At 59.8% G+C, this 21,263-nt stretch overlaps 1 protein-coding gene across 1 annotated transcript in view; it reads left to right on the forward strand.

Annotated features, from left to right (window-relative positions):
- The first annotated feature begins 571 nt into the window (after positions 1 to 571).
- The window catches only part of LOC120374232 (lanosterol synthase-like), a 29,807-nt gene continuing 9,115 nt past the window's right edge, over positions 572 to 21,263 (forward strand). The window contains exons 1-14 of the mRNA XM_039493534.1: positions 572 to 687; positions 2,427 to 2,565; positions 3,303 to 3,411; positions 5,445 to 5,566; positions 6,307 to 6,403; positions 7,383 to 7,518; positions 11,273 to 11,381; positions 12,154 to 12,272; positions 12,803 to 12,900; positions 13,373 to 13,400; positions 15,100 to 15,156; positions 16,365 to 16,436; positions 18,613 to 18,663; positions 19,710 to 19,859. Of these exons, the coding sequence (XP_039349468.1) occupies positions 2,487 to 2,565; positions 3,303 to 3,411; positions 5,445 to 5,566; positions 6,307 to 6,403; positions 7,383 to 7,518; positions 11,273 to 11,381; positions 12,154 to 12,272; positions 12,803 to 12,900; positions 13,373 to 13,400; positions 15,100 to 15,156; positions 16,365 to 16,436; positions 18,613 to 18,663; positions 19,710 to 19,859 (1,227 nt within the window). The 5' untranslated portion in view covers positions 572 to 687; positions 2,427 to 2,486. The remainder of the gene's footprint in view (positions 688 to 2,426; positions 2,566 to 3,302; positions 3,412 to 5,444; positions 5,567 to 6,306; positions 6,404 to 7,382; positions 7,519 to 11,272; positions 11,382 to 12,153; positions 12,273 to 12,802; positions 12,901 to 13,372; positions 13,401 to 15,099; positions 15,157 to 16,364; positions 16,437 to 18,612; positions 18,664 to 19,709; positions 19,860 to 21,263) is intronic.

The raw sequence follows: 21,263 nt of genomic DNA on the forward strand, positions 1-21,263 counted from the left end.
CAGGGAACACAGACAAAGGCTTCCCTCCACAGAGATTTGAAAATAATCTGTTCCTTGATTGGTCCTCTGGTCAGGTGTTTCTCAGGTTACTGAGCTTGTTAACCCTTTCCAGGGAAAAGAGACCTTAACCCTGATCTGTTTATTTATGACAGGTGGGAAGGTGCCAGGAAAGGGGAGCGCTGCCAGAAGTAGTCCCCTGTATGGGACCGGTTGAGGGTCTGTCAGGTGCTTGCTCCGACAGCACGGTGTGGAGTGGTCACAGCCAAGCAACATGACATTGGCCCAGCTGTTGCTCCGAGGACTCGCCCCTTCCCCCTTGTTATTTTGCAAAGTCTAAGTGTTGGCAGCCAGCTCATGGCTGAGTGCAGAGCTCTCTGGGTTCTCATGTCTATTGCTAACGCTGCAGCAGGCGTCTGCACTGGCCCTGCGCGTCCCAGGGCACTGACAGCCCGATGCTCAGAGCCGGCAATGCTTGGTGACGCGCCTGGGATTTGTCTGGTTCCCTGTGGTCTCTCCAGGTGTTTGCGGAGAAGGGGCGGCCCATATAAAACAGAACCTGCGAGTGACCTCACCCACTGGCGACTGAGCAATGAAGAAGGGCGGCAGAGTTGGCGCTACCTGGAGGCTGGCGAGGAATGTGAGCGAGAGCAGAGCGGGCTGGAGGCTCACTGCCTAGGCTTGGACACGGTGGGTGGCTGATTTTCACCCGCAGTGCAGTGTTTGCCGAGGCTGGGAAGGGGGCAGCCACCTGAACCCCATGCTCGTGTGGCCGGCTGTAATTCCCCTATTGCCGCCATTGTCTCCTGCCCCCAGATGCTGAGTCATTGTCTCTGAAGCGAGGCTTCTTCTCAGTGACTGTCTGGGATTCACATGCTTGCTAATTCCACAGGGCAGGCACACGTGGTGCTGGCATCAGGGGCAGAATTCACAACCTCATGCCAACCTGGTTGTATTGGCTGCTGGGGAAGAGGGGAGGTGTCACAGCTCCCTGCAAGGGGGCATCTTGTCCAGTTGGGACCAGAATCCGCTGACCCTTCCATGCCTGGAGCCCTGGAATCTGGCCCCTGAGAAAGGGGGGTGGGGGAGGGGACTGTTTGCCCTGCTCCCTCCCTGCCTGCTGACTCTCTGGGGATTATGCACTGAATGACTCAGAAGGTGCTTCAAGGCAGCAAGCGTCCTGCTTGTATTCACAGGCCTCCTCTGCTCCCCTCCCACACCCTCTTCATCCCTGCGCATGCTCTGCACAGTCGCTCTGTGCTGGATTTGGTGTCTGGTTGCTGGCGTTGCTACTAAGTATTGTGTGAAAGGCCAGTGCAGTGCAGGCCATGGGGGAGGTACACAGACCCTGATTCCCCATGTGTGAGGAACTGGGACTGTTCTTACTGTGGTCTGTGACTGCTGAGTGGGGAGGGTTGGCCTGGGAGGATGAGCTGCACTGGGGGATGGGAGACTGGCCTGGAGGGAAGATGCCTGAGCATGTAACCTGAGAGAACCCAGGAAGGGGGTAGAGGCCAGGTGACACCTTCACCCGGGAGGCTGAACAAAGGCTGGGGAGTGGGAGAGTTTCAGGAGCTGGCTGGGGAATGGAGGGGAGTCCAGACAGGGCTCTGGCCCCCCAGTGGGGTTGAGGTGCCCCTGGGGCCCCAAGATGGACCTAACTGGGGAGGGATCCTGTTGTCTGTGCCTGCAAGACCTGTCCTGGACTGTGTTCCTGCTTTACTGGCTGGCTGAGAGTCCTGGTGAATCGCAGGAAGCCGGGGGTGTAGGGCCTTGTCCCCCCACACTCCGTGACACTGTGGGACTGCAGTGCTGCCACAGCCCACAGCCAGGGCCGGTGCAACCATTTAGACAACCTAGACAGTCGCTTAGGGTGCTGGGATTTGGGGGGCGCCATTTTCTTCGGCAGTGGCCATGGCGGCTGGATCTTCGGCCGCTCCGATCGCCGCCGGCATTTAGGTGGAGAGAACTGGGGTAGGGGAGTGCAGGGATGGCCGTCCGCAGCAAGTAATGGGGGGACACGCAGGGGAACTCCCCGTCCCAGCTCACCCCTGCCCCGCCTCCTCCCCAAGCACGCCGTGGCTGCTTCACTTCTCCCGCCTCCCAGGCTTGCAGTGCCTAAGCTGATTGGCGCCGCAAGCCTGGGAGGTGGGAGAAGTGAAGCAGTGACGGCGTGCTCGGCGTGCTCGTGCACGGAGCAGAGATGAGCTGGGGCAGGAGGGTGCCTCAGGGCGGAGGGGGGAGCCTTGGGGGTGGGGTGCAAGGTGGAAGTTTTGCCTAGGGCGCAAAACATCCTTGCACCGGCACTGCCCACAGCACAAGACACTTGATTGTACTGGTGTCTTGGCCGCTGGCCATGCTTTGTGCACGAGCTGGAGCACTGCTCTTTCAATTTGTGTCTGTCCCTGCTCCTCTTCCTTTCTTTGCAGAGTAAGTTCTTCAAGGCCTTGCCCCAGGCCCGCACGGCCCAGGAAGCAGCGCTGAATGGGATGAAGTTTTACTCTGGCCTGCAGGCGGAGGATGGGCACTGGGCCGGCGACTACGGGGGGCCCCTCTTCCTGCTGCCAGGTACGGTGGATGAAATGGCTGCGCCATGTGCTCTGAGCGGCAGCACTTCCCCACAGAGTTACCTGCGTAGGGATGGGATAGCGGGGTCCGACAGCGTGGCCAGGGTCTGTGGGGTCTTTGCTTAGCTGTCTGGGGATGATTCAGGGTCGGGTGCTGTCGCCGGCCTGGGCAGGGCAGTGTCTTGTCATTCTCCAGCACACAGGGTGCTGAACCTTACTGGCCAATCGTTTCCCCAAACAGTGACCTCGGAAATGCCCCGGCTGCTTTGCACTACAGTTAATCCCCAGGGAACGTGTCTTTAATAATGAGCTGGCGTCTGTTGTGAAGCACCAAGAACTACCCAGCCAGTTAAATCCCCCGTCTGGTTTTGCCGAACGGGGGCGGGGTCCTTTGGTGCAGTCTGACCCCAACAGCCTGTTCCATCGCGGGGGCTGAAGCCGGGGATGCTAGGGAAGGTCATGTGGTTGTTACAGTCTGATGTACATTCTGTCTGGACGGCCCTGAGGACACTTTTGGGTTCCTGCAGACGACGACCTTGGAGCCACTTAGCCTGGGCCTGCAGCTGCCCCTTGTTAGCTGTACGTGCAGTGCGTACTTGGGACTCCTAGCTACAGTGATTTCTCATGTCCTGTGCTGACCATGAAGAGGACACATGCTTCTCTGAACCAACGAGAGTGTCCCTGAGGCTGAAATCAGGGGGCGGTTTGGCCTGAAGAGTGGACTGTTTTGTCCAACAGGTTTCCTGATCACCTGCCAGGTTGCCAAGATCCCACTGCCAGAAGGTTACAGGAGGGAGATGGTGCGTTACCTGCGCTCGATGCAGCTCCCGGACGGAGGCTGGGGCTTGTGAGTAGCAGAGAAGCTCCTTTCTCCTTATTCCTGCTGCACTGGGCGGGTTGTGCGTTCCGGACCCAGTTGACCAGAGGAATGGTTCCAATCTGTCTGTCCCTGCACAACACAGCCAGTGAAAACAGTATAGCAATCTCAGAAGCCCCTTGCAAGCACAAAAGTCAGTTCCATTCCTGAGATGTCTGCCTCGCGCCTTGTTATCTGCTCTGATACGGCCTTATATCTCAGACGTTATTGCCAGGCATTAGGTCCTGCTCCACCTGCTTTGTGCTTCCCCTCAGTAGCCCTCCCTGGGTCCTGGCATTCCTGGGGGGCGCAGAGCAGCTGTAGCAGCTCCAGGTATGTTAGTGGGGTGGGCTGGCTGGTCATTAAATACACTCGGAGACGGAGGGCACAGAAACAAGGGTGAGGGGATCCTTGCCGCAGGCAGGGATGGACTGCCGGGAACATTGCAGGGGTGGTGTCAGGGGCCGCTCTGCAGAGGCGTTCTGGCTGTTACGTGCACTCTGTCTTGGCTTCTGTGACAAACTGGGAATGTTCTTAATGTTTTCTCTGAATACTGTGTTGGTGCCTCCTGTCCCTTATGCAGTTCTTAAGTATCTAGGTGGTGGGATAAGGGTGTGTGATTGCTGCAGAGCAAAGGGCCAGTGCACATAAATGCCTGACACTCTGTCTCCTAGCAACTGATGGCCTGTGCCCCTCCTCTGCAAAGGTGCCAACTGAAGGTGTTGGAGACAAAGAGATCAGGTGACCTCCTGGCCCAGGAAAGAGAGAAAGGCCAGAAAGGAGGGGCTGGAGGGGGTGTCAGTCTGGAGCTGGCTGGGGACGTGGAGTGAAGTGCAGATGTGGGGGTCTGGCTCACTGCCCCCCAGAATGGACCCGGCTGAGGGGTCCCATTCTCTGTAGCTGCAAGCTCTGTTTTAGACCCTGTTCCTGTCATCAAATAAGCCTCTGTTTTACTGGATGGCTGAGAGTAAGGCTGCGAAGTGGCGGGGCAGGACCCGGTGGCTTCCCCAGGACCCTGCTGGGGCGGACTCGCTGTGCGAAGCGCACGGAGGGGCAGAGGATGCTGAATGCTCCAAGGAGAGACCCAGGAGCTGAAGCCGTGTGAGCTTCTTGCCCTGCAGACAGTCTGCTCCGAGGGAGAGGAGGCTCCCCAAAGTCCTGACTGGCTTGGTGGGGAGCAGTTCCAGAGCATCGCCCGGGGACCCCGTGACAGCTTCGCTGCAGAAGAATGTCTTTCCCGACTCTAGGAGGCGGGTCTGTGATCAGAGGCCTGGGTGAAAGGGAAAGAATCACGGTAGAGACGTACACCTGCACTGCCAGCTCTCTGCCATTGTCTAGGCAGGTGTCCCTATTCCAGCGGAGGGGAGGGGGACCCAGAGGAGCACTAGGAAACAAGGGAGAATGTTCAAAACTGGCTCATTTTCAGCGGGTCTTGCCTCAACCTATTAAACAAAATCACTGAAATCCCACCAGCCCCAAGCTGGCCCCTGGGAGGGAAACACTCTGATTTCATTAGCAAATCAAGCCCCACTTCATCGGCACTTCCGGGGTGACTTTAGCTCCGGCAGTGCCACTGTACTGAATCACACAGCAATGCAGTGGTGGGGGTTTTGCAGTGCTCGGCATTGGCGTCGCTCTGCCCCCCTTGGCTTGACGAGAGCACTTGCCTATGGCTTCAGCGGGGACAGGCTAGGCCATGGCCGAGTGCTTCGGAAGCTCCAGCGCAGCATCCAGCGCTTGGCCTGGTGCTCCCTTACATGTGGGAAATGGCTCAGTGTGAGACTGCTGGAGCTGCAGTGCCGGGGAGGCCAGCATGTGGCGTAACCAGAGCCCCCCTTCACCATGGGGAGACCACTAGAGTGAGGGGCTGGGAGCATTTCGTTCCCGATCCCCAGCAGCTTGGCCCAGGGTGGTTGCTTTTCGGTTAGTTTGCCTGGTTAGCTTTAACCCCCTGCTTAGGTTCTCCCCAATGATTGCACAAGTACTCAGCCACGTCTGACTTCCCCGCTCTCTGTATGTGGCAGGCACGTGGAAGACAAATCGACAGTGTTTGGCACAGCGCTCAACTACACATCCCTGAGGATTCTGGGGGTGGGGCCGGATGACCCGGACCTCGTGAGGGCTCGGATCAACCTCCACAGCAAAGGTCAGCATGTGGCTGGAGCTCTCTGGCATCCTGTCCTCCCCCCAGCAGCCATGGGGCTGGGACTGTTGAGAAGGGCTTGCCCAGCTCCGAAGGGGTGAGAGGTAGGCAAGGGGACATGCAACCAGAGTGGAGTGAGCCTTTGCAAGGGCTTGTCCTTGGCTGCATGGCAGCATGTGCAGTTTGCATGTTAGTTTCTGCCCTGCCACCCTTAGCTTCTCCCAGCTTGGCCTGGCTGTCGCGGCACGTGTGGGATGTCACGGACGATGCTGCATCCTGCTGTGCCAGGACCCTGCAGCACTTACCTTCTGGGGTGATGGTGAAACCTCAGCTCCTTCACCAGTTGCGAACGCTTCCATTTGGGAGGCAGGGTACTCATGAGCCCTGCAAACATCCGGTCCATCTCAGCAGTCGGTTGTGGGTTAAATCGTCATCTCCAGCCCCCTCATGTGGCTTAGCTTCACTTCGTGGCTCCATGACACAATGCTCAGTGGTCTCACCGGCTGCACCTTGCACAGAAAACATGCCCTTCCCAGGTGTCGTTTCTGAATGGCTGTGTCTGTCGGGGCGCAGTGCCCATCATGCACCCGCTGCACCGGCCTGCAGCTCTCCAGGGCCCCTGGCCTGCCACGCAACCAGACCAGGATTCAGGAGCCTCTTTTCATGCCCTGTCATGTGGCAGAGTCTGTGTCCCTGGCCCCCGTGGCTGCCGTCAGAGCCCAGATCTGTGTGTCTCTCTCCAGGTGGTGCTGTGGGAATCCCGTCGTGGGGGAAGTTTTGGCTGGCCGTCTTGAACGTTTACAGCTGGGAGGGAATGAACACGCTGTTCCCTGAGCTGTGGTAGGTGCTCTTCTGTATCTGCAGAGTGTATTGATTTTCACATCAGCACACAGCAGAAAGCCCAACGCCGAACACCAGGGACCTGAGAGCAATCCCCGGCCTGCACCAGTCCCCTATTCTCACGCTCAGCCTGGTCCAGCAGGCTTCGGACATGGAAACCAGGCACCATTCCTGGGTGGACCTGGAGCAGAGGGGATACGCTGGGGCATGGGCTGATGGGGGAGGGATGTGCTGTTGATGACCTTCCCTCCCCCATCCAAACTCGGCCCACCTGCTCGACCTCCAGCTTTCCTGCCCTCTCTGCCAGCCACCAGACCCACACGTTGCGCTCTCCCTCCTGTGCTGGGTCCTGACACGGTTCCTCCCCATTTGGCATGCCATGGCTGTCCCCGTCCTAGAACTGGGCTTGCCGCAGACTCCCCCAGCGCTCAGGGACAGCTGGTGCCTGAGCTGGCCAGGGGCCAGGAGCAGGGGGCAGTGTGAGGTGAGGGAGTTCAGGCAGCTGGCTGAGTACAGGGAAACCAGTGGCAGCATTGCCCACTGGCATGTTCCCCACGGGAGAGGCTGTTTATTCCCTGCGCCTCCCTCCACACCCCGTTAACACGAACCACAAGGAATCAGCTGCAGGCTGTGGGCAGAGGCCCCGCCCAGGATAACAGCCTCGCTGGGTTGCTGGGAGAGCCCAGAACGCTCTCCTCAGGCTGGAGCAGACAGTCTCCTGGCTCCAAACAAGGGCTCCAGCTTCTCTCCCAGCTCCCCCGCACCCCGGGAGCATGGAGCAGCGGTTGTCAGGGGTCTGCGCGTTGTCCTGAACGGCTGCTCTACCCCTCAGGCAGCGGCTATCCTGGGCCCCGAGTGTCTCCTGGGCACATTACCCCTCTGACTGCCCCGCAGCCCTGTCCTTAACTGTGCCCATGTCCCTGCGGCCCCCCACTCCCCATCCCACACACTGCCAACAGCGTCCTCTGTTGTGTGACAGGCTGCTCCCGGCCTGGATGCCAGCCCACCCCTCCACGCTCTGGTGCCACTGCCGCCAGGTGTACCTGCCGATGAGCTACTGCTACGCCACGCGCCTGACTGCCGAGGAGGATGAGCTTGTCCAGAGCCTCCGACAGGTAAATGAACTCCCTGAGCACCCTCCCCGCTCCTCACCCTGCGTTACGGTGGCCTGGAGACCCTTCCCACCATGACTCAGCTGTGTCTAGTCACATGGACCCGAATCTCCTCATTGGGTGCAAATCCCAGCCCCTGGCAGTGCTTTGTTGGAGATCCCTGTAGGCTTGTTGTGATGTGATCCCCACGTCAGACCCTTGTTCCACCGTCCCACCAGAGCTTCTGGGTCTTCCCCCTGCCTGGGCACTAACTGCGACGGCTCTGAGCCATGTCCCAGCAGCCCCTGTCTGACACCTCCGTCCCTCATGCTGCCTCGTCTGTTACCAAAGAGGAGCTCAGGGTGGGACTCTCCCCTCGTTCTCTGTGGTGAAGACTTTAGTAATCCTGCCGCTCAGCATCTTGTCCTCCCTGGTTGTTCCGCCCACTCCCTGCTGATCTAGCAGGGCCAGCGACTCTCACCAGCTTCCTGGTTCTCTAGACTTACAGAAGTTCCTATTTGCTGCTGGCCATTCCGGTTCCCTCTGAGCCTCCTTACGCCTTCCCTGTCACAGCTGATACTTCTGTACGTTGGCGTCGTGTGCGCTACATTTCTGCTCCCTCAGGGGGGTATTGCTTGAGTGAGCCACGTGGTCCTTCCATGCTTTCCCTTTAGCTTAGGGCTGAGGTACGACTGGCCTGTGCTGGCATGTTCCCTCTGTGCAGTATCCGAGCTCTCGTTAGCAGATGGAAAGGCTCTGCCTTCATGGGTGCAGTAGTAACCTTCTCAACAGGAGCTGCGTGGAATCGATGCCCTGCTGTCTGTGTGATGACCCAGAGCTCGATTCATCACATCCAGGGACCGGTAGATCATCTAGTCAGGCTCCTGTGCAACGAAGGCCAGAGAATGTCACCCAGTTACTCTGGACTGAGCCCAGAGACGTGTCTGGCTGCGGTACAACGTGCCATCTAGAAAGGCAGCCAGTCGGGAGCTGAAGACATCAAGAGATGGAGAGTCTGCCAGTTCCCTTGGCAGCTCATTCCGGTGGTTGATCGTCCTTGTTGTTCACTGTTCGGGCCTCATGGCTTCAGCCACTGGTTCTTGTTCTGCCTTTCTCCGCCCTTCGGTACCTGGTATCTTCTCCCTGTGAAGGTTCTTCTACGAGTCACCTGCAAGTCTTATTTCTGATACTCAGTGGCCAGGACAGTCATGGGGGGCCCGGGAGTGCCTGCCTCAAACAGCCCGTGTAGGTGCCGCATTAACGCTCTTCCATTGCTGGTAACCTTGGCTGATGGGAGCCCTGTGGGGCAGGAATTGGGGTGGGCTTTGGGGAAGGAAGGAGAAAGCTGGGAGGGCAAGGTAGGAAGGGAAGCCAAAGGCAGAGTGTCTGGGGTCGTGCAGGGAGCAGGCTTTCCCTGTGAATGCCATGTCAAGGTACGTACCACACACTTGTTCACCATGCCTAAGGCCTGCATTTCCAAAGGGATGAGTGATTTTTGGGAGGCCCCGTTGGCCCCCCGGGAGGGGTCTGATTTGAGAGCACTGAGCCCTGCCCTCTGCGAATCAGACTTGGTGTCTCAGGCTGGGCACCTGACACCCCTAGGCCTGAAGGGGTGTTACGCTTTAGGGGCTGTCTTCTTCCTGCCCATTGGGCCCGGGAGCCCTGCTGTGAATTGGAGTGGGGTGGAGTCCTGCACACAGGCCTCCAGCCAGAGTTAAGTTGAGCCGTTGGCCCTCCCTGCTGCCTGAGCGTGCTCCAGCATGTTCCCCCCATTCTGGCCTGTGTGGGCCCTGGAGACCGCCCCCCCCCCTTTCGGGCTGTGTGCCCCCTGTGATGCAGTAGGGACTGCTTGAATAGTTTGTAGTTCCCTTTCTCCGCCGCTTCCAGTTGGTGGTACAATGCCACGGCTTTGGGGTCCAGTAAGGGGGTGAGAACCCGTAGCCTGTCCGCAGGATTAACCTGGTGCAGCTCGCAGGCCGTCTCAAAGGCATCCAGGAAGTCATCCATGTCCTCCCCCTCCTTACGCTGGGCCAGGATGCGCTTATCAAAGCTCCGCACAGTCCTGGGCCCTCAATCACCGCAGCCGGGGGCCCGCTGCCCCTCAGCCTCGCCAGCTTCAGCTCACGATGACGCTGTCGTTCTTTATGCTCCCTTTGTTTCCCTTCATGCTTCCTCTGTCTCGCTTTGTGTTCCCTCTGTCTCTCTTTCTTCTTCATATTCCGCTGCCTTTGTCTTTCCTTATGCTGTCTCTGTTTTTCACGGTCCTCCATCTCTCCCATTTCAGCCGCTTTCGCTCCACGGATGCCGAGCGTTGCCGGGACGATTCCCTGCTGGCCAGCGAGTCTTCGCCGGGAGGATCCCCTGCTGTCCGGGGGTGTCACGGTGCCCTCGATAGTCATTGGGCTCCTCCCCGCCCTTCCCCTAGGCATAGGCAGAAGGGGTTTTAGGAAACCCTCAGCAGCCGGCTGACCACTCCCAGCTGGGACAGACACTGGTGCCTGTGCTGCATCTGCCAGGCTGCTTCCCTCAGAGACAGGGATCAGTTCACTCAAGCGATCTCCCTCCTTCAGCTGGGCAATGAGCTGGTCTTTGGTGAGCCTCCCTCTGCGCGGCCCCCTCTGCTTGCACAGCTCCACCAGGTCACTCTTAAGCCGCTTGGCAAACCTCTTCCTGCTGGCCACTCACAGGCCTGGGTGCTCACCGCTCCCCATGGTTTCCAGGGAGACCCCAGCGTGCCAGCCCTTGAGGTCACCACCTCTCTGCTAGGGTTGAGTGGCAGACTCCTCCGTCCCTGGGACCGCTCTCTGCAATCCCCTGGGGGACCCTGTTACTGCAAAGTCCTTCTCTCTGGTCACACACTCCCAGGGATTAATCGCCCCCTGAAACCATCTCTCTCTGAATCTGAAGCACGCCTGGTCCCCGTCAATCCCCCTTCATTTCACTGCTCCCCAGTCACATACTGCAGGAAGCGCTGTCCATGGGGTGCAGTAAATCCCACCACTGCCACCCTGAACTTCCCCGGGTCACTGGTCAAAGTGACCCTGCTCAGTTCAGTCTCCAAGGGGGAGAGATGTGATGCAGTAGGGACTGTCTGCATGGTGGGGTGGGAGAGCAGGGGATGACTTTAGGTGAGGGGCAGGACCTGAGCCTGTAACCTGAGCCAGGAGAGAGTCAACACCTTTGCCCTGGAAGCTGGAGAAAGGGAGAGAGCCTGCTGGAGAGGTTTTTAGTTTCGGTTTTGGGCTGGCTGGGAAGAGGCAGGGAACCCCAAGTCTGGGGTCTAAGATCCTTGCCCCCAAAGGAACCTGACTGAGGGGTCCTGGTTGTACCTACAAGCCCTCCTTGGGACTGTCCTCCTGTTGTCTAATAAACCTTCTGTTTTACTGGCTGGCTGAGAGTCACGGTGAATCGCAGGAAGTGGGGGTTGCAGGGCCCGAACTCCCCCAAACTCCGTGACACCACCCCAGGCCGTGTGGGCCCCCGACACCCCCCTCAGGTGCTCTGGCACTATCTGAAGGTGCTTTCTCCTCTTGTTAACTCTCCTTAGCAAAGGGCGCTGGGAGTAGCTCCCACATGGGACCTGTCCCGGTGGCTGGTGTGGAGCCACAGAGTGAGCCAGGCAGCGCTGCCCTCCTTCCCCGGTGCTCCCCTGCGTCCTCCATGCTGTACTCCCCCTGGCTGCCAACCCCGCCAGGCTGACACTTGCAGCTGTCTCATGGGTCTGCTCCCATGGCGCGCTAGTGAGCGGATGGCTAATCTCCCGCCTGCTCCATGCCAGGAGCTGTATGTCCAGGACTACTCCAGCATTGACTGGCCGGCCCAGAGGAATAACGTGGCTGCCTGCGATCTCAACACCCCACACAGCTGGCTGCTCACACTTGCCAATGGTGAGTAGGGAAGTGGCTGGGCCTGGCCAGGGCACGGCGGGGGATAGCTGATGTGCTGGTTGTTTTTTGTCCCCATAGCCTTACATCCGACCCCAGTGCAGCCCCCAAGCTTCCTGTCAGCCTTGCCCTGCCAGTGGGATCTCAGAGTGGCCAGGGACCAGAAGCTGGCAAGACTTTACTAACTTGGGAGGGAATGCGTGTGCCTGACAAAGCTGTGCCTGCCTGGCCTCCGCACAGAGCCACCATTACTGCCCTGCCCAGTGGGCACGAGGGCAATTTGTGTGCGGCTTTGGCTCGCTTGCATCAGCCACGAGCCAGCAGCAGCCACCTGGGTCCAGCACATAGGAAAGGCGCGGGGGTCTGTGCTGATTGCCGCTGGAGGGGGCTGGACCCAGGCCCATCCTGACTGTCTGGTGCCATTGGTGCCAAATCAGGGCTCACAGAACAACTCCAAACACTCCGTCTCTGAGGTGTCTGCGGAGGCTCTGAGTCCAGCGTGGGCTGTGTGCTGGGGCACTGAGTGAATCTTAATACCTCGGGTTCTGTCCCCACTCAGCAGCTTCCCACCTTCGCTCTGGTCCTGTCTCGGGCTGAGCAGCAGTGAAACAACCAGGGTTCAGTCCAGGTGTGGGGCTGTGTCCCTGGGGCTCCCCGCAGAGCCCTGGCCAGCTGGGGAAGGGATGGGGGAGCTCTCTGGGGCTCGGGGCCGGGCCCTGCTCGCCCAGGAGTTGGGACCAGGCAGCTTATTGTGTCTCTCTTGTTCCCATCTCAGCCATCCTGAACGTGTACGAAGCCCACCACAGCGCCCGGCTGAGGCAGCGAGCCATCGCGGAGCTGTATGACCACATCAAGGCTGACGACAGATTCACCAAGGCCATCAGCATTGGCCCGGTAGGCTGCTCGTTACTGCTCCCACTGAATCAACGGCGCTGGCTCCAATTCCTGCCCAGGTGCGGGAGAGACCGGCCTGGGACTCCCCGGCTCTGCCCGGCTGCTGGCACGTAACCATAGCAACCAGCAATCCAGGCAGGCTCAGGGCCTGTTGTGCTGGGCGCTGCACACAGGAGAGTTCACGGTGGGTGACAAGGGGCGTGAGCAGGTTGGCGGGAGAGGAGAGTGTGAGCAACCGCCTGGTCGTTGTGCAGTGGCCGTGGAGGCAGGGCGTGCCAGCTGTTCCCCTCTGCAGAGTCTTTGCTGGGAACAGCTGGTGGAAGGCCCTGGCTGGAGAGTGATGGGGAACAGCCATGGGGATGCCAAGGGGTCTGTTCTGTGACCAGAGCCCCATGGAGACGTGCTCGCTCACCTGCAGACAGCCCCAGCCTGGGGTTTGCTCCTGTGGCTGGTCACGAGGTCAGGTCATGCTGTGCAGGTGCCGAACACCACTGCGCTCTGCAGGGGAGTGACGCCTTCTCTCTCGGCAGGTTTCCAAGACCATTAACATGCTGGTTCGCTGGTCCGTGGAGGGGGAGAGCTCTCCAGCCTTTCAGGAGCATGTCTCCAGGATCCCTGATTACCTCTGGTAAGGCCAGGCCTATGCACCTCCCCAGCCCCAGAGACAGCGCAGGGCTCAGCTAGAGAGAGCCACTCTGCCCTGTGCGGGAATCCCCAGGCCCTAGCAGGGAACCTGCTGCCCAGACCTGCCATGGGGGACCCTGCTCTGCCCCCAGGGCTACCACACTGCCTAGGCCCCAGGAGCAGGGAGCTCTGTGCAGGTGGCATGTGAATGGGGGGGTCTTGCATTGATCAGCAGCCAGCTCCAGACCCTGGCTCCTTATTAGCGAGTCGCACTCGCTCCAGTTCTCCCAGTCAGGTGGGGGCCAGAGGGCTGGGAAGGGGCAGGCCAGGGCCCCTGGGGAAGCTGCTGCAAGGCTGCCTGTGAAGCTCAGTGCTCCGTGCCCTGGCAGCAGTGCTAGACGCCTGGTGGCTGCGGGAGTTGGGGACAGGACCACGCTCCCCAGGCTGCTGCACTGATGTGCTCTCTCTCCACGCAGGCTGGGACTGGACGGCATGAAGATGCAGGTAAGGCGCTGTGGCCCTGGCAGCGAACGCAGGGACCCTGGGCCCGCTCTTGCTGCTGTGAGACGGCTCCCAGGGCTGGGCAGGGACCCCTCCCCCAGGGACTGAGCACTTACTGCAAAGGGGGTCTCGCCAGGCTGCTCTGCCTTGGGGGACCCGCCACCCCTGCAATGTCTCCCTTTCCTGCCGGGCTGTTGATGGTCATAGGACCAGTCCTGGCCCAGCTGTGCGGCTCACAGCAGCAGCTTCTCCCGTCCCTGCTCCTCCTCCTGGCCGAGGGTAGGAGGGGTTGGTATTGGGAGCAGTGTGTGTCCTGCTCTCAGGCAGCTGCTTCCCCTGCACCTCTGGGGGGTGCTCTGCACCCGCCATCCCGTGCCCAGCCCCTGCCACACACGCATTGCTCCTGGGATGGAGCCTAGGGGGGAGTCCCGTCCTGTCCTGTCTCAGCTGTGCGGTTCTGGCCCCCACGTTAGCGGGCAGCCCCTCTCCTACCTGCGCTGGGGGCTAGAACAGAGCAGTAACGGCTGCTTGGCCCCTGCTGAGTGTCCAGCAAGGAAAGGGGCTGCGGGCTGCTCCCCCATGCCCTGGCCACACAGGCTGCTTCTCTGTCCCACTTCCTGCAGCTCAGTGTCTCCCTGGCAAACGTGCCTCTCCCAGGACAGCGATGCATCCCCCAGACACAGCTCTGCCACCTCCCTCCTCCCCCGCCCCACGGCTCCCCTTGCCGCCCAGCCAGCCATTCGCACTGCTGTCAGTTTGTGCAAAAACTGACTGTTCCTGGTGTCGTGGCCTGGCCCTGGCCAGCAGAGCACTCGCAGACCCACCATGCAGGTGGTCTCGTAGTGCAGTTCTCCACCGAGACCTTCTCCCAGCCATCAGCTCCTTGGGGCTTGAGTACCGCGGCTGCCATCTCTGGGGCTGCCCCACGGCCCAGCCCAGCAGGGCCCACATGCTGCTGCCCAAGCCCCCATGTGCCTGGAGCCCTGTCAGCCCATCCCAGTCCCCTCCTCGCGCTCCTCTCTGGGTTCAGGATCCATGGTCAAACTGCCCTCGTTCTGAACCCCTCTGTGGGCTTGCTGCAGCTTCTCTGCCCTTCCCTCCGGCCTCCTCTGCTGTGCGAGAGCCGTGTCCCCTGCAGCTCCTGCCCTCTGGGCCAGTCTTCCTGGCTCTGCCTCACTTCACATCTCAGCTCAGAGACGCCCCCGTCCCGTCCCGTCCCGTCCCTACGGCTCGTGCTCTGCATGCTGCTGTGGGCTCTCTCTTGTTTCCAGTCGCTGTGTTGGGATGCAGCTTGCAGCCTAGGGTGCTGTATGCACCAACGCTGGGTTGGGTAAGGTTCCTGGAGCCATCCTGCACTGGGTCCTCGCGGGGCTTGCAGGATCAGACCCTAAAATAGCTTTGGAGGGAAATTCTAACCCCATCCCCTGAACCAAAAAACCCCATAACCCTGCTCCTGCTGCCCGTTTCTGCCCCAGTGGGTTCCCTTAGGCTGCAGCCCTCCCTGTGCGTGGGGCCCATTGGTGCAGTGTGACGGTGCCTGTGCTGCGTGACTGCACCCAGCCGTGTGCCCTATAGCCTTCTCTGTCTGTGGGGCCCATTGGTCCAGCGTGATGGTACCTGCAGGCAGTGTGGCCCGATGGGTGGGCGGGAAGCCTGGGGCGGATTGAAAAGCTGCTTCTCATTGCACACTCTTCTGTTCCAGAGCACCAACGGATCCCAGCTCTGGGACACAGCGTTTGCCGTCCAAGCCTTCCTGGAGGTAATGTTTGCTGTCGTGCCGGCCTGCTGGGCTGCCCCCCAGGGCCGTGGGTCTCAGACAGGCACCATCCTGCACTTTCCTCAGAGCCGTGGCTCTTGGGGGCCCGGCTCCTGCAGTGTACGCTCAACAGCAACACTAGAGAGAGGCTTCGACAGCCTCGGGTGTCAAGACTGGACAGAACTGTGACGATCGTCGAGTCTGACCCCCTGCATAGCACAGGCCAGAGAATGTCACCCTGAGCTCCCTGTGCTGAGCCGGTAACTGGTGGTGCAGCCAGAGCGCAGCGTTTAGAGAGAGAGCTGCAGGCTTGCGATCCCAGCGAGCTCCGAACGCACGCTAAGGGCGCAGAACAGCTAGTGCCCTGTAGCATCGGGTGGATGCACTTGTGTACAAAGGCAGGTGTGTGCAGGTTTGCAGGCGGACTGGCCTTTAAACGCTGGGTGCGAGGTGTCATTGGAGCAAGGCTAGAATGTCACAGGGCTCTGCACGTGTCCCCTGTAGTAACACCCGGAGATGAGCAGCATTGTCACGCCGCTTGGGAACCTGCACTTGGGCAGCTGCAGGCGTGGAGCTGGCAGGAGCGTAGGGAAGAGCCGTTATAGCTGTTCCATAAGCATGTGGCATGCTGCCGGGGATGGTACCCGAAAATACCGTCCTAACCCCCATCAGGTGCAGGCACGTGGCCCCACGGCACTGGTGGGTAGGCGTTGAAATGCACATGGGCAGGGACCAAGGGGAGTTCCTGTTACCTCTTCTCCGCATGCGCTGTGTTCTCTTTGGGGTACTGGTACGAAGATGGGCCATATCGCCCCTGCCGTGGTAAAACCCGCCCAGAGCCCAGCGCTGCTCGGAGCCAGCAGCAATGTTGGAATACAGAGAGTGGGCTCTGAGCGAGCGATGGAGGTGTGTTGCTTGGCACAGCTCCAGCATCGGGCACTGCAGTGCTGCTCCGCCAGTCGCTCAGAGCCTGAGAGTTCCTGTTCCTCCCTGATACCAGCCAGTGGGAGATGAGCCACCCCAGTGCAGATCTCTGGTGCCCCGGAGTCCCTGGCTGGCCAAAGTGCTGTGTTTGACTCTTACCAGGGAGTGACCGTGCCCGGCACAGGTTCCAGGAGCTCTCTTCTAATTTGTTTTTCCCGAAGAACTAAACTGATCACAGAGCTGAGCAGTGATGTCTGTTTATTTTGTGTGTCTGCCTCCTTGTCTAGGCTGGTGCTCAGAACGACCCGGCATTCGCTTCCTGTCTGAGGCAGGCCCATGAGTTCCTCAAAATCACCCAGGTGAGCCCTGAGTTGGGGTCACAGATGTGGGAAGCCAGCATTGACTTTGGTAAGACTGCAGTGTCCTGCGTAGCTTCTCGGCATCCAGCCATGCGGCTCATCCCCTTCATGCGCTGTAGTCATAGGCACAGGAGCTAGGGGGATGGGGGTGCTGCAGCACCCTCAGGTTTCACTGTGAAACGTTTGCTGGTGCTGTTAGAAGGATTTCTTGAGAATTCTGGAGATGTGCTGCACCCGTGTGGTGTGAGCAGGAATTGCGCTTTTTCACATTGTGTTTGAACACACAGGGTTTACAGTTTTGTTAGCTGGCTTTCAGCACCCAGCGCCTCTGCCCTGTGGCCGTGGTAGGAGATACAGACAGGGTCGCCCAGAGGATTCAGGGGGCCTGGAGTCTTCGGCTGGTCCCGGTGTGGAAGGACCCCCCGCCGCGGGTCTTCGGGGCACTTCGGCGGCGGGTCCCAGAAGGGAAGGACCCCCCGGCGCCAAACTGCTGCTGAAGACCTGGAGCGGGAGAAGCTCCGGGGGCCTGGGACCCATGAGAGTTTTCTGGGACCCCCAGAGCGAGTGAAGGACCCTGCTCCCGGGGCCCTGAAAACTCTCGTGGGGGCTCCTGTGGGGCCCGGGGCCTGGGGCAAATTGCCCCACTTGCCCCCTCCCTCTGGGTGGCTCTGGATACAGAGGAAAGGGGTTTGGTACCAGGTCACGGTAGGGAGAGAGGCCCAGAGTCTCAAAGGTATTGAGGTGTCTAACTCCATTTGGGTCTGGGGGTCAGAGCCCAGGGGCATTTTAAAGCAGCGTGGCAGGGAGGTGAATGCTGTGGGTCCCACGGGCTAGCTCAGCTCAGGGGCTTTCGTTGTCTGTCAAACGCACTAGTTTGCAGAGTCCTTTCTATAGACCCGTGTTGAATGTCTCTGGATCTGTAGGTTTCCTCCTTCTTACATTCCATGGGGCTTTTCTGTAGGGGCTGAGCCAGCTGGGTTCTCTCTAGTTCCCCTGTTTCCAGAGCCCTGCCGCTGTCCCCCTGCAGCTCCGGTGAGGGTTCTCCTGTCCCCACCCAGCTCTGGAGCCAGGGCTGCATGTGCTGCAGGGCGCGGTGCACTTGGCCTTGTGAAGTGGGATGTGCCTCACCTCTCTCAGGGAGGGAGACCCGCCTGCCTTGGGACACGGCTGGCACATGGGCCTGGCTGACCCTGAGATTCCTGTGATGTCCCTGCACTGGTGCCGTTTCCCGGTGCTGCTCCACAGGCGCTAGAGGCAATGGGAGCACACGTGTGAACCTCCACTGGTGTTCTCACCACCTCATCGTCCAGGCCTGTTCTGAGCAGGGCTCCCTGGCCCGGGGATCGCACCCCAGCAGCCCTCTGCTCTCAGGCCGCCCTGTCGCTGGTGCTGGGGCCAGCGTGGCAGGGTAGTTTCATGGGAAGCTTGGTGCAGACGGTCCCAGCCACGGGTCCCTCTCAGGGCTCTGGGGGGGTGAAGCCCTGAAAACAAGGGGGCGCACAGGGCCCTCTGCAGCCGGGCTGGGGGGAGAGCTCCAGGTGCCCTGTGCGCTGACACAGCCACGCCAGGGCAGCACTGGGGCGTACTGCAAAAGGTCAGCTGTGGAAGTCCCTTCCGCTCATCCCCGCCCAGTGGTGGAGTCCAGGGCCAGTCTTGGTCCCAGCCTGATCCAGGGAGACGTGGCCCGGACAAGCACCAATCCCAGCCTGGCTTCTGGCGACCAGACTGTGGCAGCAGAGACAGGAGTGCTCTGCGGATATGGCTGGCCTTGATCCCGTGGCCATCGCCATAGCCAGGGGCGGCTCCAGGCACCAGCGCAGCAAGCGTGTGCCTGGGGCGACAAGCTGCAGGGGGCGGCCTGCCGGTCGCTGTGAGGGCACCACTCAGGCTGCCTTCGGCAGCATGCCTATGGGAGGTCTGCCTGTCCCGCAGCTTTGGCGGCAATTCGGCGGCGGGTATGCCGAAGGCGTGGAACCGGCAGACCTCCCGCAGGCATGCCACCGAAAGCCGCCTGACGGCCATGCTTGGGGCAACAAAATACATAGAGCCGTCCCTGACCATAGCTGTGGGACCCCTGCCCTTTGCAGTGCTCTGCTCTTGCAGTGGGGCCTCTGGGGCCTGCAGCCAGGCTGCTCCTGCTGTTCCTCCTCACTGGTGCCCCTCGTATCTCCTGCAGATTCCGGAGAACCCGCCCGACTACCAGAAGTACTATCGCCACATGAGCAAGGTACAGCTGGCCACGTGCCTGGATTTCCCTGGGATGATTCTCCCCTGTTGTTCCATGTTTGTTCCTCACGTGTCTGTCTGCCCCTAGCTCTGGGCTGCTCGTGGGGCAGGGAACGAACCTTTTAGACTCAAAGTGGAGCTATCCCGTGATAGCGTCAGAGGGAGGCTCTGGCAGCAGAGCGACCCTCTGGTGTCCGGAGGAGTCTGCGGCCGTGACTGAGATCCCAGGTGCCGAGGGCTGACAGTTAGACAGGCTCACCTGCTTGGAAGAAGGGCACGAGCTGGCGTTTACCTGGCGGTGCCCGGGGCATGTGAAGCAGAACAGCAGGTGGCTTGGTGTCTGCATATGGAGGTGGGGCTTGGCCAATACACATCACATCGGCGGAGGAGGGGCTCTGTAAGCTGAGGCCAATGGCCGTGGGTCCGGGGCTGGCCATCAGGCCAGTTGCCATGGAAGGAGATGTGGCACAATCCCACTAAGGCCTGTTTGTGGTGGGGCCGGGCAGTGTTGTTTTCTCCAGTACAGTATTTTCTGGTGCGGAAGGCAGCTTCACCAGGGTAATTATGAGGGTCCCGTGAAACAGGCAAAGCGCAGCCAGACACAGCGTGAGCTCCTGCCCCCCGGCTCCACCATGGCACTGCCATCCTGGGCTGCAGCCCCCGCTGTGCCAGCTCTGGGCCTCACCTGCCCCAGGGCCTCCCGTTGCGCCCAGCTGCTGAGTGAATGTGTCTGGACACCTGCCCACGGCATGGGCTGGATTTCACCCACCACTGGCACTTTGCTTGGGGCCCAGACTTAGGTTTGAAAGCTATGGCAGTAGCTCCCGGTGCCATCTTGCTGTTAAGGAGGGACTCCCCTGCCTCCCCAGCCGCCTGCTGGACTCGAAGTGGGGGATGGTTGCCAGCCTTCCCTCCCCATTCCGTGTGCACAGGCGGCGCTGTAATGCGGGGTTGGGTGAGGGGGCTCCCCTGTCCCTTGGGCAGGGCAGAGTGTGGCGGGGGAGTTTCCCTCACTCCTGGGGCTGAGTGCTGTGCCTGACTCCCCAGGGTGGATTCCCCTTCAGCACCCGTGACTGCGGCTGGATTGCGGCTGACTGCACTGCGGAGGGGCTGAAATCAGTGATGCTGCTACAGGAGAAGTGTCCCTTCATAGCAGAGCATGTCCCCACGGGGCGCCTCTTTGATGCTCTGAATGTGGTAAGAGGTGGCGGAGACTCGGTTGGGGGGAGAACGCCAGAGTCAGCGCCACGTATCTCGGAACAGCTTAAAACAAAATGGCTTCTGGGTGGGGGATGTTCTGCCTCTGTGGGCCTCTGGCGTCCAGTGACTGGGCTTACGGCCTGCTGGGTGTGAGCCTGGGATCACGTCTGGATGTGAGCCGGGCCCGTCTGGCATGAACCCCAGGAGGAGCCCAGGCAGGGCTGTTAGTGCAGCGCCTCTCGCTGCCAACGGGTGTCGCTCATGAGTCCCGAGAGGGGAGCAGCGCGTGCAGCCTGACCGGACGTGACCAGATTGCCCTGTGTGCGGGAGAGAGCTCAGAGCTGTTCTCAGCACAGACACCCCGTGCAGGGAGCTCGTTCGCCCAGGTCTTGGGGAGCGGAAGCGAGTGTCCCGAGCTGGCTCCAGGGCCTTGGAGACCAGGCAGCTGTTCCGGGGGGAGGATAAAAGTGCCTCTGTCTCTGGCCAGCTCCTAGCAGTAGGGACGGGGGGGAAAAAGAGGGAAGAAATGAGGTGTCATTTAGCACAAAATTGAGATGTTGAGAATAAAATCAGGGAGCCAAAGGACATGAGAGAGAAAAATTATTGAATTGCCTGTGCAGCAATGCTCAGGGCCTGGGTAACAAACAAGAGGAATTGGAATTGCTCATAAATGTGATCTAGCTGTGGCATTACGGAAACCTGCTGGGACAAGTCCCACGATTGGAATGGTAAAGTCAATGGCCCTGACTTATTTAGCAAAGACCCAGTGGGCAAAAGGGGAGGGGAAGTGGCATCTACATCAAAAATGGCGTCACCTCATGCATCCAACGAAGTGGGTATTCACCCACGAAAGCTCGTTCTCCAATATGTCTGTTAGTCTATAAGGTGCCACAGGACTCTTTGCTGCTTTTACGGATCCAGACTAACACGGCTACCCCTCTGATACTCACCTGTTCTGAGTCACTGATAACTCGGAAGACAATGATCTCAGATGCTAATAGATCAGTGTTCTAATAGACCGAGCACAAGTCGGTGTTTGCTACAGACCCCAAATCACAGGAGGGGCCAGGATGTCCGGCCCCTTACGCACCAATCTGCAGTGTGTAGGGAAAAAAGCTGTGTGATGATGGGGGACTTCGGTCGCAGTGACACACGCTGGAGGGCTCATGCAGCCAGTACAAAACCTCCTTGGGATTTCGAAATCTCATCGATGACAGGTTCCTAACTTAAAAGGTGCTGCCACCGAGACAAGAGAATTCTGTATTGGACCTCGTCTTGACAGATAAAGAGGAACTGATCACACAACTAAAAATTAGTGGAAGCTTAGGTACAAGTAATCATAACTCGATCACATGAGTAATGTGCAAACAGAATAAAATCCAGAGCAGAGGCATATATACT

The sequence above is a fragment of the Mauremys reevesii genome, linkage group 11 (assembly GCF_016161935.1).
Source record: "Mauremys reevesii isolate NIE-2019 linkage group 11, ASM1616193v1, whole genome shotgun sequence".
Taxonomy (NCBI): Eukaryota; Metazoa; Chordata; order Testudines; family Geoemydidae; genus Mauremys; species Mauremys reevesii.